Below are 15,865 nucleotides of genomic sequence, written 5' to 3' on the forward strand. Positions count from 1 at the left end.
GGTTAAGAACGACTGGGCGAGCGGCATCATTTTCAACATGCAAACTTTGTGCGTGAAAGCAACGGTGCTTTGCCCTATGGAGAGACTTCTCCCCCCACCACCACCCGCCATAGGAACGTGGAATTGCCACCACTGACTCTTGCAGCGTGGCTATAAATAGGAAGAGCGCGAACGCAGAAATGCTCATTCAAGCAACGGGAGATGACGACCACGTTTATTTTTGTCCGTCTCGCAGCGCGGATGAATGTGTTTTGCACACGCCGATTATTCTGAAAATCCCGAGAACGGCTGACGGGATGACATTTTCCGGTGCTTCAGCACGGGAATCGCCGCGCGTGCAGGCAACTCAAGCGGCACCTGAACGGTCTCGCCCCCAGGCAGCGGGAAGGGAGATCTTTTTTTTAAATAATCGCAGCCCGGAGAAGCGTACGGCTGCAAGTCTACCGTGCGCTTGGCACTTTATCCGTTTAAAAAATTCATCATGCCAACGCATGCTGGAAGAGGACTTTGTAAGATTTTTGTTAATAGCTGCGAGGCACGGCATATCGGGCTTTTAACTTGATCATGCTTCGTTAGAATTGGTTGGTGGTGGTTCACGCGTGGGATTTAGGCATAAAAATATCTCATGGTGCACTGCGGCAGTGGATGATTGTGGTTAAGGAACGTATAACAATCCGGCAGGAAGTCCGTTTTAAAGATAGATATGATGTTATAACAAAGGGCTTTATGAGGCCACTACCTCGACGCCCCAAAAATGGAATAACGCCACCGCAGGCGCCACCACGCATGGCTCAATTGTGACAGCGAAGACGCGCTTGGTGTCAAAACTCTCAAATCGATGAGGGTCAGCGCTGTCGGTCTGACACCAGAGATGCAGGCGATATCCGGAGGGGGGGGGGGTCATACAATAACCTCCCTGACCTCTTCATCGCTGGAAAATGTTGAAGCCCCTGACTTTCCGCCATCGATCGCTCCTCAGAGCTCACGGCTGGCTGCCAAGGCAGGAGACAAACGGCCTCACCTCCCGAGTCAATTTCACATCAGTTTTACAAAAACGCAGAGATAGCCGCTGCCACGCCTCGCGGTCCAGAGGTCGCCAGTTCAACTCAATCTCTCGGCACGGCGGTCAAAAACAAATTGATATGAATCAAATATATATATCCATGCTGAGGGATGCTGTCACAGTGGTGTGTAATGGTCAGCATGTTAGACTCGGAATCCAGAGGTCGCTGGGTTTGATTTGGTCTCCCAGAGCGGTAGTTAAACAACGGTGCAAGTTTCTTAAATCCCTCCCCACTCCCTCGCACTCCCTCGCACTCCCCTACATAAATCGTGGTCCAGAATCATGATAAGTAATTAAACGACTGTATCCTCATTCATGAGGGTCTCTCTTAGTAGAGGTGGCCCCGATGGGCTGGGAATCGGGGACCTGGCACCAGACACCCCCCCTACATTCCAATCTGTGAGCAGACCGGGTTCCCAAGCGAGATTGACGATCTGAGAGTCCTGCAATCAATGAGTGTGCAAAAACCCCAATGCGTCCAATTACATGTTACACTTAATGTGGCAAAAAATTGCTTCTGTGCAATTTAAAATGGCATTAATGATGATGATGATGGCTTGACCGCCACGTGGTGGACTTCGATGTGACGTTACGTATGAAAGTGCTGCCCCCTCGTGGATGTAATAAGAAGTCACTTTGGATGTAACTGAAGTAAGTCTGCCATATCACCTTGAGCGGGCCGTTCTCTAACACGGTGGGGGGGGGGGTTATGCAGTGCCCTGTGAGAGATCCAAATAGACGCCACATCGCGTGAGATGAAGACGTAATTGGAATCAAATTGGGGAAAAAGTACAACAACAACAACAAACAAGACAGTGAAAAAGCCCACTGCCACGCTGGTGCCGTAGCCGACACGCCGCTGCGATTCTCTCTCCCGGCACGGCAGATGGCACGAGTGGGGGGGCAAGTTTCTGAAACCCCCCTCCGACCTCACCGCCTCGATCCAGCCGGCGGTGTAGATGTGCTCGGCACAGCAAGTCGTTCACTGGTGTCCTCACCTCCCACGTCACGTGGCCAACCGTGCTCATCGGAGGTGTGGTGGGGGGGGGAGGATAAACTAAACACAAAATTCAGGCTGCGCGGCGCCACGGTGGCTAGGAGATGTTGACTACCTCGCCTGGTCTACAGGAGGTCGTGGGTTCGATCCCGATCCTGACGGCTGCTGTGTATTTGGAGTTTGCGTGTATCTCTCTCCGTGGTGAGATGTTAACTACCTCGCATGGTCTATAGGAGGTCGTGGGCTGGATCCCGACGCTGACGCCTGCTGTGTATTTTGAGTTTGCGTGTCTCTCTCTCTCATCATCATCACGGTGGCTAGGAGATGTTAACTACCTCGCCTGGTATGCAGTAGGTCGTGGGTTCGATCCCGACCCTGACGCCTGCTGCTGCTGTATATTTGGAGTTTGCGTGTCTCTCTCTCTCTCTCCCGGTGGTTGCATTGATTTTACTCCGGATCCCTCCGGATCTTCCCTCCACGTATAGAATCGACATCACGTGTTTAGAGTATTTAGCTGCAAGACATGTCCACGTGATGAGCCACTTCATTGGGATATCATTGGTGACAGCCGGGTCGCTTCTGACAAAGAGCTGTATGGCTCAGTTGGCCTTACTCGATAAAATACAAAATAATTTAGTTTATAGTGGAGTGTAAAAGGTAGAATTTTAGATTTAAAGCTTTCGTGACTGCAGGGATTCATCTTCTTGGTTCTTTCGGTAAAGTCACGTAGAAGGGAAATAATAAAATAATAAAAATAAAACATAATAAAATACAATTCTCACGACGTTTCGGCCACAACGCAAGCAGCCGTCCTCAGGTGAAGAACAGGTCTGTCGGAAAGACAGCGTCTGAATGAACACCACCAAGCTTGGCAGCGTATATTTAAGCTGGGTTAGGGGAGGAAGGGCGCCTTGACAAAGTAAATTGCATATCAATATGCAAATTACTTTGTCAATGCGCCCTTCCGCGTCTCCACTCTTCCCGTGGTCGCGTGGATTTTTCTCCGGATCCCTCCGGGTTTCCCCTCCACGTTTATAATCGGCGTGCGCATTTCAAATATTTGGCTGCTTTCAATTTCCCCGCGATGATGATGACAAGCCACTTCGTTGAGCGATCATTCGTGATGGCGGGTCCCTTGCTCAAGTGGGCACTGCACCTGGTCAGGATTAGACATAGTCGAGAAGTAGGGGCCGCTTGCGTAACGCGCTGACCCACTTGCGCACTCGTGTGCACCAGAGCGCAGACGCAGGAATAGCCCGGCATTGTTGCCATTCATTCTGTCATCCTCTGCGTCATCATCATCCACATTAGTGTTTTTTTTACGGTTAGAACGCGGAGATATATAAATGCGTCGCTAAACACCGCCACCACCCGCTACAGCCAATTAGTGAGGTTTGTTACGTAGACAACACGTGCCAAATCGTTGCTAGTTCAGCACGCACTCGTGCATTGGAGAGTAAACCCACGACATTTACATTTACAATGCGAGTAACGTGACGCCTCGCCGGCAATTATAACTGGCATCAGCAGATGAGAGCTGAACTAGTAACGAATTGGCTGTGGCGAGTTTAACGACACATTTATATTTACGCGATATAACCCAAAAATACATATTATGCGTAATATCGGTCGTGAAAGTCTACGTGTTAAACTGACAATACAAAAACATGATGGTCGTGCGAGAAAAGTAAACAAAAACATGCAAATAAAATTAAATCATCTCGACGCTACCAGGCAAAGCCCACTAAAAGTATTTTTCAGAAGCGACCTGGCCACAAATGATAGCTCCACGAAGTGGCTTATCACGTGGACATTCATGGCAGTAAAATAGCATGTTGTTATTATTATTGCTGCTACTGCTACCAGCCAGTATAGCGTCAAGATGAATTTTGTTTTCAGGAGAGTCCTGCCAAGTGCCGGCAGGAGACGGGGCCGATGCGGTTGGTCACGTGCACTCTCAGTGTGCACGTGCTGGTTGTCTGGAGCGGCGGTCTCCAACCTTTCTGGCACCAGGGACCGGTTTCGTGGAAGACAATTTTTTCACAGACCGGGGGTGGGGGGGGGGGTCATCATTGGGGCTTTCCCCCTTTTATTCATGTTGGCTACTAGGAGTTAGAGCGTGTGGCCTCTCCAACACTGTGGCTGAGACGAGTGCGCAGTGCGGGAAAGAGGCACGGATGGAAGTGGTGAATAATTAAACAATGGGGGCGGGTTCCACGCGCGGACTCACCGCCCTCACCTCCTGCTGCTGTGCGGCCCGGTTCCTAACAGGCCACGGACCGGTACCGGTCCGCTGCCCGGGGGTTGGGGACCCCTGGCTCACAGGCTAAATGTGTTTTTGTCGGTGTCAGCAAGACCGCGTGCGTACGGCCGCTCGGCGCCTTGGGCCTCCGGGGCTGAGCTCGACAGCTGCGTGCAGAGTGGTCAAAGAATCGCCGGCGGCATCTCCGAAATGTTGTGGATGTCTCAGAGTGTTGGGACAACCACGGCCACCCCACATCCGGTCACTGTCCTTTTCTAAGGGCTACTCGGTTATACGTAGATATAGTCACGTGAGAATTCGTCTGAATGTAACTCGCAAGTAGTTCTGTGATATCACCTTCAGCGGGCCGTTCTCCAACACGGGGGTTGTGCAGCGCTCTGTGAGAAGTCAAAATAGACACCAAATCTCGTGAGGCGAAGACACGAGGTGAATGAAATAGGAGAAAAGGTGCAAACACATGAAAGTTACGCAGATATTTGTACTTGGCATGGCACGCACAATTTACCTTCACTAACCTAGCCTCGTAACGCGTTGCGCTGTATTCACGTACCGTTACGTTCGAGCTGCATTCGCTGAACTGAAATGCTTTTGATGAAGAAAAAATAAATGTATTGTTCCTAATTGGTAGCGGCGCAAGCCTCCTGGTTTACCCTCCCTGGTTCACCCTGGCAAAGTTCACCCTGGTAAGGTTCACCCTGGCAAGGTTCACCCTCGCTGGTTCACCCTCCTGGTTCACCCTGGCAATGTTCACCCTGGCAATGTTCACCCTCTTGGTTCACCGTCGCCGCCACGTGCGTCTCGACGTGTGTACGGCCCCTCCGCCCACCGTGCGCTCGTTCAATAACGACGACGTTGTCGATGTTGCCGCCGGCGACGACGGCGACGATGTTTCTCCCTTCCGCCCCCCCCCCCTGCCCCCCCCCCTGCCCCCCCCTCTGCCCCCCCCCCCTCTGCCCCCCCCCTCTGCCCCCCCCCTGTCACCCCCCTCTGCCCCCCCCTCTGCCCCCCCTCTGCCCCCCCTCTGCCCCCCCGCCGTGCCAGGCGTCACCACGGTGCTTACCATGACGACGCTCAGCATCAGCGCCCGCAACTCGCTGCCCAAGGTGGCCTACGCCACCGCCATGGACTGGTTCATCGCCGTGTGCAACGCCTTCGTGTTCTCGGCGCTCATCGAGTTCGCCACCGTCAACTACTTCACCAAGCGGGCCTGGGCCTGGGACGGCAAGGCCGTGGTGAACAAGGAGGTGAGCCAGCGCCCCCCCCCCCCGCCACCTCCGGGAGGGGGCCCCTAAGAATATTTTCCCCTGCAGAATAGGGTGGCTTGCTGATTATGATGTTAATGGTAATCAATGACGAGCCGTAATAGAGGGCGGGGGGTTTTCTTTTGAGTTAGATCGTCGCGTAGATATGAATGTGTCGTTAAACATGGCCGCCAGCCGGTGAGGTTTGTGTCGCGTAAACTAAACGTGCCGATTAGCGGCGAGTTCGGCTCGCACGCCGGTCGTGTGTCGGGAGAGTAAACGCCACGAAGTTTGCAATTCGAGTAGCCGTGACGTTTCGCCGGTAATTACAATAACAACCACCAGCCACAGTTGTGGAGAAATCCTCTTTCTGTTTCGGTCTTAAATGGACGAGGGATAAATGCGATGTCGTCACTTGCGAGCCAATCAGGTTCGGGGGACCAGATGACGACGATCGTCATTACGTACCCAGGAAGCCACAAACCGGGTCTCACATCTCCGGTTAGCACAGTTGGCTACGTACGGTGCGAAAGAAATTCAACACGCGGGAGGTGCATTCATACGAATGGGAAGTGCGGCCAGAACCGGCGCCAACAATCGCCCGAGTTCTGCGTTCCTACTGTGCAATGATTGGCCAACCCCCGCCGACGAGCGTTGCACGCACGACGCCTCTCATTGGCAAGTGCCTCCACCCGACGCGCCGGCCTCTAATTGGGCGTCGAACCGACGGGCGCCGCTTGTCCGAGTTTCCCGTCGCCGTCGTTCTCGTTTGCCGTGTCTGCGCCCTCAGAAGAAATCGAAGCGCGCCGTCGCTCGCAAGAAGAGGAGCACTTACAGCGTCGGCGCCTCGGGCTACGCGGGCGGCCCGGTCGGCACCACCAGGCGCGGCGGCGGCGGCGTCGGCGGCGGCGGCCTCCCCACCGTGTCGCGGAGCGTCGGCGTCACGGGGCCGGGCCGCCAGCCTTCCGGCGGCGGCGGCGCGACGGCGGCGGCGGCGTCCTCCTCCTCGGCCGGCGGCCCGGCGGGAGTCGGGGCCCGCGGTCAGGCGGGCCGGGCGGGCGACAAGCCGGCGCCGGCCGCCGCGGCCGAGAACAAGAAGACGTACAACAGCGTGAGCCGCGTGGACAAGCTGTCGCGCATCGTCTTCCCCGTGCTCTTCGGAATCTTCAACCTCGTCTACTGGGCCACCTACCTCAAGAAGACGCCCAGGAACAAGGGCGCCGTCCACCTGAACTGACGGAGGAGGGCCGCGCGTGGGCCGTGGGACACGTGCGTGGAGGCGGGTGGAGCGGGCGGCTTTGGGAGGCGGTGGAGGCGGGTGGAGCGGGCGGCTTTGGGAGGCGGTGGAGGCGGGTGGAGCGGGCGGCTTTGGGAGGTGGTCTCGCGCGCCGCTGCGGTGGCGGCGCGAAAGGGGTCGCCGCGAAGAAGAGGGTCGCTAAACGTGAAAAGGAAAGTTACATTGGCAAGCGGCCGGGTTTCACGTCGTGACGGAGCCGATGTGAAACCGCCCCTCCTCGGTTTGCCATGTCGTGGGCGGCTCGCGGCGACGTTGCCAAGTTTTTGGCAAAAAAAATCGGACAGAAAGGAACATTGTCCGACAGAATCGTCAAGAATCTCCTGACGCGGTACACCACTATCACCACCACTACCGACGTGCCCGTAACGCGCATGCAATCGGCCGGTTGGGTTTTGGGGACACAGCGTTTACCTTTGTGCGTGTGTCGTTTACGCTGCACGCATGAAGACCTGCCCGCCACCAACGATCCCGTCTCTGGGAAGCACGCGCGCGTGTGTGTGATCTGTTTGTGTGTGTGATCTGTTTGTGTGTGTGATACGTGTGTGCACGTGCGTGTGTGTGTGTGTTGGCGTGGCGCGAGTGAGCACATTCGTTTTTTTGATATCGCCGCATTTCACTCACACACCCTCGTGGGTTCAAGCCGCCGGCCGTCCGCGCCTCGTACGGTCAGAAGAACGTCGAAGAGGAAAGTGAAGAGTGTGGGGTCGTGCGTGACGAATCGAGGGCACTACGGAAGGACGCGGTTGGGGCAAGAGCGAAATCGCCAGACGTATCCGGATTCCGACCTGCGGGTCGGAAAACTTTGTGCATGCGACAGCGCACAGGGCTTTGTCAGAATCGCCTCTCATTTAATCGCAGCCGCCGATACCTGTGAGCCACACATATCACGCTCGTGTACATTGCTGCATGTGATCAGCACTCCGGCGTTCGCCGTGCGCACGTGGAGGCGACGCTGGGTTATCCTCACGGTTGTCGACGGATCGCTAGAACGCCGCGCGGACTTCCAAAACAAAGAAAATAGAAACGTACGAGAAGACTCGTGCGCCGTAGCGCGTTACGAAAAAGTCGTCTGCTCTCCTTTGAGAACAAAAAAACCAATGTGAACACATCGGAGACCCGAGGAACGACTCACTCCTCGACAAGCCATCGCACCGTTCCCGTGCCCCCCCCCCCCCCCCCCCGGATGACTAAGCCACGAGACGACCACTTCGCGGGCCGTCCCGCCGCCAGACCTCGGCGGGAGCCGTGCCGGCTTGGCCGAGACGCTCGGAGAGAGAGAGAGAGGCGCGAGGCCGTCGCCCCCCGTGGCACGGGCTGGTGAGGGCGGCCACGAAGCTTTGGTGCCGCGCCGAGGTGGACCGGGGCACCCGTAACGCGGGCTCGTGCGCGGGGCGAGAGGCGAGCCGGGATGCGTTCTCTCTGCGCCCCGACCGGCACGGAGCGGCGTGCCGGGTCGCGGTGGCGCCCGTCCACCCGGCCCACCGGGACCCCGACGCAGCCGGACTTGTCCCCGGTGGCGCTTTCGACGGCAAAAAAGGAAATTCGTCGTTGGGATTCGTGCCGCGGCCCTCCGAGGCAAAGTCACTCGACCTGTACGTCGACGTGCGGGGCGGGGCGAGGCGGTTCCACCCGCAGAGCCGTCCACGAGCGCTGAGAATTCGAAACGAGACAGAGGAGGGTTTTTGCCCGCCGCCCCCCCCCCCCCCCCCCCGTGCGTTTCAAATTGTCGTGTCGCTTGAGAGAAGCAGGAACAACAGCAGCAGCAGCAGCCATATATCACACGTGGTAATGTTTCACTGTGCTTACTGATCAGCCATGTCGGTGTTCGTCGTTGTTGATGTGTATAAAAAAAATGTTTGAAAGGGCACCGATTGAAACCACGTCTTTTGAATATAACCTCCCGTTTTCGGAGATGGCTTACGGTCAACGGTGGAGAGGTGAACACGTCCGTGTCAGAGCTGCTGGTTTGTGACAGGCTGACGTGGTCCCACTGACCGGGGCTGAGTGCGTGACTGCACGGCACTTGAAGCCAAGTCGTCACCCGAGCAATCGGTTGCGCAACTTGGTCGCGCGCAACCACATCCCGTGCACGTGGGCATCTCTGCAGCCGCCTATCGCTGACCACGGTGGAGACAGCAGAGTCGACTGGCAGGCGACCTGCTCGGACATTTGGGGCGACGTTTTTCATCTTTGCCAGCCTGTGAACGGTCGTCACGATCCCGGACACGGTGTTTGATTTCCTCGTCGCGCAACCGATTGCTCAGACGTGGACAAAGCAGTCACGGGCGACGATTGAGTTGCAAGATTCCGAGAGCGGTTTGGTTGTGCAACTGATTGCTCAGGTGTGTGTGTCCCAGCTTCAGGGCAGGCTACAATACGTGGAGATTCAATTATGGATATACCAGTTTAACACATCCATAGCAGAGGTTTTTTGGGTTAGATCGCGTAAATATATAAATGTGTCGTGCCAATTGGTTACTAGTACAGCACTAACCGGTTGTGTGTCAGAGAGCAAGGCCACAACATTGACAATCCGAGTACCGCGACGTCTCGCCAGTAATTACAACCAGCTTCATCAGGCGACAGCCAGACTCGTGGAGAAATCATCCCGAGTCGTTCCTTGAAGAGAGGCGTGGGTGTGATGACGTCACTTGTGTGCGCTTATTGTGCGCTGTGGGGCGAAAGGGTCATCAATGAATGCGTAGTAACCACTGCCGTGTGGGTTATGTAAATGGTAATCAACGTACATTGTGCGTGCGCATTGTGCAAGCTCGCCGGTTAGTGCTGTACTAGTGACGAGTTGGCAGGTTCTGTTGACGTGACACTAACCCTGACTAGTTGGCCGTGTCGGGTGGTGGCGGGTTTAACGACACATTCATACATTTACGCGATCTCGCCCAAACAGGAGCCTGTACTGTGGATGGATATTCCGCACTCGTTTTAAATACTCTTCTTGACTTTCCTCTGGGCGGCTGATTGGTCCGTGCTGTGGAAGCGGTGACTCGGTGCCTCGCAAGGGGAGGGAGCGATCGTGGTGCAATGCGTCGCGTCGCCATCGGCGGGAGAGACGCGTTGAGGCTTTGCAATCACGGTGGCTGTATTGTTTCCCACCGCAAATATTACACCTCCTGGTATTGTAGCCGGGGTATCTATAGATGGACCGCCCCGTATATTATTATTAAAGTAGGACATTATGAGTATCGGTGCATTGTTAATGTTTCAAGGAGAACGCTTTCCAAGAGACCAACGGATCTCATCTCCCGGTCGTGTCGTGTTCAGGTCACGAAGGGAACAATCCACTCCGAACTGGCGGAGCAGTGCAAAGCCTTCGTGTTAGAGAGAACGGCCCACTGATGCGGATATCACAGAACTAGCTCTGATATTCCCCATCCTTTAAAGTGATCTCTGGTCCACACGCAGAGATCACCCCCCCCCCCCCCCACTCTGCCACGTGAGAGTGAGATTTCGTCGCACAAACAGTCGGGACCGAATATTATTAAAGTCTCGTACCTGCAATTTCAACCGAATTAATCGCAGAACCAAATTTAATTGTGGAGATTGGTTACCGATCTGGAGCCGAGGCCAGTCAACTCGGCACCACGCTCGGTTTAGACGCAGGCGGCTGCCTGGATTGGAACCCGGGTTCGTCAGAGACTCTCGGCTCAGCGGCCAGAGCTCACGAGCGAAACCTTGAGACCGCGTGGAGGGCACTGCCCAGGGAAGGGATCTACAAGAGCTGGTGACTGTGTTCACGAGTTGTGGTTGTCAGTGGAGGGTGGTTGGACATGTGACATCTCAGAGGTTTTCTCGTGCTCCTTTGTAATCGTGTATCCCTGTCGTCGTTTTCTTGTTTTGTTATCGTCGTCGTTTTTTGGTAGACACGAAGTTTAAAAGTCAAAAGCGGAAGCATTTGTACAACAACAAACGTCAACCATGAAGTTGACGAGCCCATTGGGTGGTATGCGAAAGAACCCAGTAGTGTTTATTTTTTAACGAAGACATTTGAAACTTGGTAAAAGGTGCGTTTTCTCTCGCTGTTGCGTTCAGATTAGGTTTTACGATCCTGGCACTGTAGGTTAACATCGCACACACACGATGTATCATTTAGATTTGGGTTAGGCCATGTAACGATATGGACACATTTGTGTCGTAAGACCCTCCACCAACGAACATATTTGTATTTTACCAGGTAAGGCCCACTGAGCTACTCAGCTTCTTCTCACAAGCGACCTGGCTATCACAAATGAGAGCTCAACGAAGTGGCTTATCACGTGCAAAAGTATAGCAGCCAAATACTCTTAACGCGTGTTTCTAAACGTGGAGTGAAAAACCGGAGGACCCGGATAAAAATACACGAGACTACGGGGAGAGAGAGACACGCAAACTCCAAATATACAGCAGCAGGCGTCAGGGTCGGGATCGAACCCACGACCTCCTGTAGACCAGGCGAGGTAGTTAACATCTCCTAGCCACCGTGGCGCTCGACACAGCCAAACAAATTAAATAGTCACGTGGTGCACAAGCGTTTCACGACGCATTTCATCCGTAGACCCCCTCCAATGCACCACCAGCGTGTATGGCAAGCGAGGAGATGACTAGAACCCACAGGGTACACGGCCAAGATTCGGTGGTGGGTAAAAGGCAGTTTTACAGAAGTAAGTTTTCGAGACGGCACTTTAGTGACTAGCGAACGGCTCCGATCGTCTTGTTAGCAAAGGCACAACGCGTTGTTCCAAAGTCTTGGGAGCTCGTATTGCCAAAAATCCGATCGCCCCCGCAGGAAGAGATAGCCCTTGACCTCGGAGTGCTGAGAAGATGGCGTTTAATGACGCGCCAGTTTCTAACAATAATAATGATAATGATAGTTTACATGATCAACAATGGTTTATATTTGTACGGTGGCGCATTTCATCCGTAGATCCGCACCAATGCACCACCAGCGTGTATGGCAAGCGAGGAGATGAGCAGAACCAGCAGGGTACGCGGCCAGGACTCGTGCAGAGCTCAGGGCCAGTTTACAGAGGAGAGTTTTCAAGAAGGGACTTTGATACATTTCACGACTCCGATTGTGTCTCTCTCGGCAAGAGCGTTCCTAAAGTGTGGGATCTGCGCTGGCGATAAAGCCATCGGGAGTGCGCGGAAGACGGCGAAGATCTCGGGGGGATCTCACCGGCGAGTTCACGAGGAACAAACCTCGAAATCGCCCGTCGACTCGACCACGGCGAGCGGCGCTGTGAGCGATGCGATCACCGGCGTGTCGTTTGGCCCTGTCGGGTGGTGGAGGGCTCGTTCACAACGCACGTGAGGCCGGATCGTTACGTCACGCAAACCACCCCCCCGCAAAAAAATATATTAATCGTAACATTGGCTGCCAAAACCTATATATTGAAACGATATACACGTGCAGATTTTGGCATTCAACAAGTTAATCAATCTGACCTGTCCATACAATTTTCACAACTCCGCGAAATCATTATTATGATTAAGGTCGCATCGGCGTGCGTGTGAGTTTGTGTGTTAACTCCGTGTGTGCCACACGTGTGCCAAGTCTAGACTTCGTGTGCAAAGTTCTCTACGCTGTACATAATCGGCTTGTTCGATGTTTCACACGCGATGTTACCCACCCACGTTTTTCTTTTGCTGATATGCTACCGATGTTAACAACAGTCTTTGACATTTAAACTTTTCCATATATAAAAGTAATTTATCATACTGCTATTAAAAAAAAATTATGTACGCCTCGAGTTTCCTGGCTGGATGCTGGCTGGGCTCCTTTCCACCCCAACGATAACTCCGTTTATGAAACAACAAGACTAGGTTTGACCCTTTGCAAGGAATCAGGTACTGCAACACAGGGAGCTGGTAGGAACGTTGGGTTGCTCGGTCAATGGTCAGGGTCAACGGCGGCGTGGTGTATTCCGCAAATATGGCCGACTGTGAGGGCGGGCACAAGCCGGCGTGAGTAGGTTAAACGTTGAGTTTTATAAGGGCACCACGGGGTGACCAGCCCCTCCCCACCCAGCCCCACCCCTCTCACCCCCCACCCAACCCACCCTCCCCACCCAGCCTCTCCCCACCCTCCCCTCCCCACCCTATCCCACCCCTCCCACCCCCCACCCAGCCCCACCCTCCCCACCCTACACCAGATACAACAGCAGCCTTCTTCATGACCCAGTCTCACCACCAGTGTCAGGTCAGAGAACAATGGGAAACGGCGGACAGCACAGAGACAATGCCACACGCATCGGAGCACTTCTAGCTCGGGGCGAGCAGCTATATCACGGGGTAGCTTTTGCCTGTGTGAAAAATAGGAATATGGCAAAGTTTTTCTTTGTTTGCATGTTCAGAACAAATACGTGTGGTTTCTTGCCAAAAGATGTCTATTTGGTGTTTGAACACCTGAACACCGGTTTTATTGCTAGAAAGGGTAAAACATATACCTATTCCTCATACTTTGATACTTGCGAAAAGGTATCCCATGGGAGAACCTCGCTTAGTCCGAGCGTGTGGACCCTCGCCACAGAAGCTCGTTGAGTAACTGGCTCCACGGGATTTTCCGAGTAAAAAAAAAAATTTTGAGTGGAATTGAAACGTCGGAAGAAGTTCAGAAGACGTTTAATAACAGACAGTAACACCGACGAATGGGCATTGGGGGATGAAGTATGTGTCTGTGGAACTCTCTTCGCACATCGCGTAGCCAACCGTGCTAACCGGAGCTGAAGACTGGCAGTGCTCGTTTAAAATCGCTCAAACCCATTTTCTGCAATGTCGACGCATATTCATAATAGTTGAATTACTTCGACAGAAAGGTGCGTTCAATCCGAGCGAATTTACAACATCCGAAACACGACACCGGAACTTGCCGTTGTTTATTTATTTATTATCACACACAAGAGCAGATGACGAGGTCGGCCACTGCTCCGAGTTGGCAGGAGGGTTGTGAGAGTCGAGGAGAGGAATCATGGCAGCTGTCTCTCTCTCTCTATCTTTAATTTGCGTTGGTGGAGAAATAAAACAACACATTCCTGCGGAGGGAGCTGGTAGGAACGTTGGGTTGCTCGGTCAATGGCCAGGGTCAACGGCGGCGTGGTGTATTCCGCAAATATGCCCGACTGTGAGGGACGGGCACAAGCCGGCGTGAGTAGGTTAAACGTTGAGTTTTATAAGGGCACCACGGGGTGACCAGCCCCTCTCCACCCAGCCTCACCCTCCCCACCCAGCCCCACCCTCCCCTCCCCAACCAGCCCCTCCCTCCCCACCCAGCCCCTCCCTGCACGACGGACGCACACAATAATCCCCTGTGGGCTGGTGTAACCAGGAGGTTCCTACCAGTAAAAACTAAACAATCTCATAGCACGTTCCACTTCACCTATCCAGGTGTGCACTTGCAGGGCTGCTCCTTTATTCAGACTGGGAACGGAATCTGATGATGCTAGTATCTCTCTTCTTTACACAAGGTGGGCCTAAAGTCAGGGCACGGGGCTATTCAATCATAAAGAAGACTTTTGGGGGTGAGATTGCGTAAATAGAAATGTGTCGTGAACTCGCCACCACCCGACATAGGGTTGTCGCCAAAACAAAACGTGGCAACGAGTCACTGGTGCAGCACACACACACACACCGCCTGTGTGTGTTGCCTGTGTGTGTGCTGCCTGTGTGTGTCTGTGTGTGTCTGTGTGTGTCTGTGTGTGTGTCTGTGTGTGCTGCCTGTGTGTGTGTGCCTGTGTGTGTGTCTGTGTGTCTCTCTGTGTGTGCCTGTGTGTGTGTGCCTGTGTCTGTGTGTGTGTGTGTGTCTGTGTGTGTGTGTGTCTGTGTGTGTGTGTGCTGCCTGTGTGTGTGTGCTGGAGAGGGAACCCGCTCAGACATTCTCGACTTGAATACTGTGAGACGTCCAGCAGCAGCACCGGGAGGTTTTGCCAGAAGTTGTGAAGAGATCCACCTACTTCGGCTGAGGGTGATACGATTGATTTTACCCCTTTGCATGAAAACCATTTCAATTGTTGATGATTTTAAGTGAATATTGTATCATCGTTAGTATCTGTGGGTTTATTTATTTAATTATTCCTCGTGTGGGGCTCATGTCAACGTTTACTAAAAACAAATTCGACAGAACCAACTGAATGACATTGAGGCAACGAAAATATTTAATTGTTGATGACTGTTCAAAGATTACACCTAGCTGCAATTGTTTTAAAAATAAAACTTCCCCTAAATGTTAATTTCAAAGGAGAATCCATGCGTCGTGCTCCGTGTCAATGTTATCAATGGGAGTCTGTTGCTGTTCCCCATCGGTGAAGCTGCATGCCGACACTGCCACCAAACTGCGACTCGGCGAAGAGCATCTTGACGAGCATCTGGAAAAAAACATCCATCAGTGGAACTGCTGAACCAGCGGCTGGTCCAGCAGTTTCCACTGCTGGATGATTTTTTTCCGCCTGAGGACGACCGCTCGTGTTGCGATCGAAACGTCGTGATTTTTTTTTCTACCCACGTGACTTTACCGAAAGAAGCACAGAGTATGGATTCCCGCAGTCACGAAAGCTTCAGATCGAGATTGTCCATCTCACGTTCATCGCCACCAGCGAGCCTCGCCGTGACGTGTGGTGACGATGAGAATCATGTTTTGATTTAAAGCTTTCGTGACTGCAGGGATTCATCTTCTTGGTTTTTTCGATAAAGTCACGTAGAAGGGAAATAATAAAATAATACAAATGTCAAACTATTCTCACGACGTTTCGACTGCAACACAAGCAACCATCATCAGGTGTGAAATCCACAGCCAGAACATTTTCTTGAAATCCACAGCAAGAAAATTTTCTTGAAATCCATAGCAAGAAAATGTTCTTGCTGTGGATTTTACACCTGATCTTGACACCACTGGTACCAGTCATCGGCAAGTCCACTCAGCTCCACGTACTCCTGTACCACATCATTCTCTTCTCTAGCCCGTGCCGCGCCCGTTTAGTCTCCTCGATCCGGTCGAACAAAAGCTGTTTAGGCATGC

At 53.3% G+C, this 15,865-nt stretch overlaps 1 protein-coding gene across 6 annotated transcripts in view; it reads left to right on the forward strand.

The window, feature by feature from the left end:
- LOC133357651 (gamma-aminobutyric acid receptor subunit alpha-5-like) overlaps window positions 1–12,597 on the forward strand; it is a 74,590-nt gene extending 61,993 nt beyond the window's left edge. For 5 of the 6 annotated variants that reach the window (XM_061575721.1, XM_061575723.1, XM_061575725.1 and 2 more), the window contains exons 9-10: window positions 5,365–5,567; window positions 6,355–12,597. In XM_061575721.1, the coding sequence (XP_061431705.1) occupies window positions 5,365–5,567; window positions 6,355–6,801 (650 nt within the window). In that variant the 3' untranslated portion in view covers window positions 6,802–12,597. The remainder of the gene's footprint in view (window positions 1–5,364; window positions 5,568–6,354) is intronic. The other variant, XM_061575724.1, reaches the window with a different exon arrangement.
- Window positions 12,598–15,865: the final 3,268 nt, after the last annotated feature.

This window comes from Lethenteron reissneri, chromosome 59 (genome assembly GCF_015708825.2).
Source record: "Lethenteron reissneri isolate LAM-NWPU_2019-01 chromosome 59, ASM1570882v1, whole genome shotgun sequence".
NCBI lineage: Eukaryota > Metazoa > Chordata > Hyperoartia > Petromyzontiformes > Petromyzontidae > Lethenteron > Lethenteron reissneri.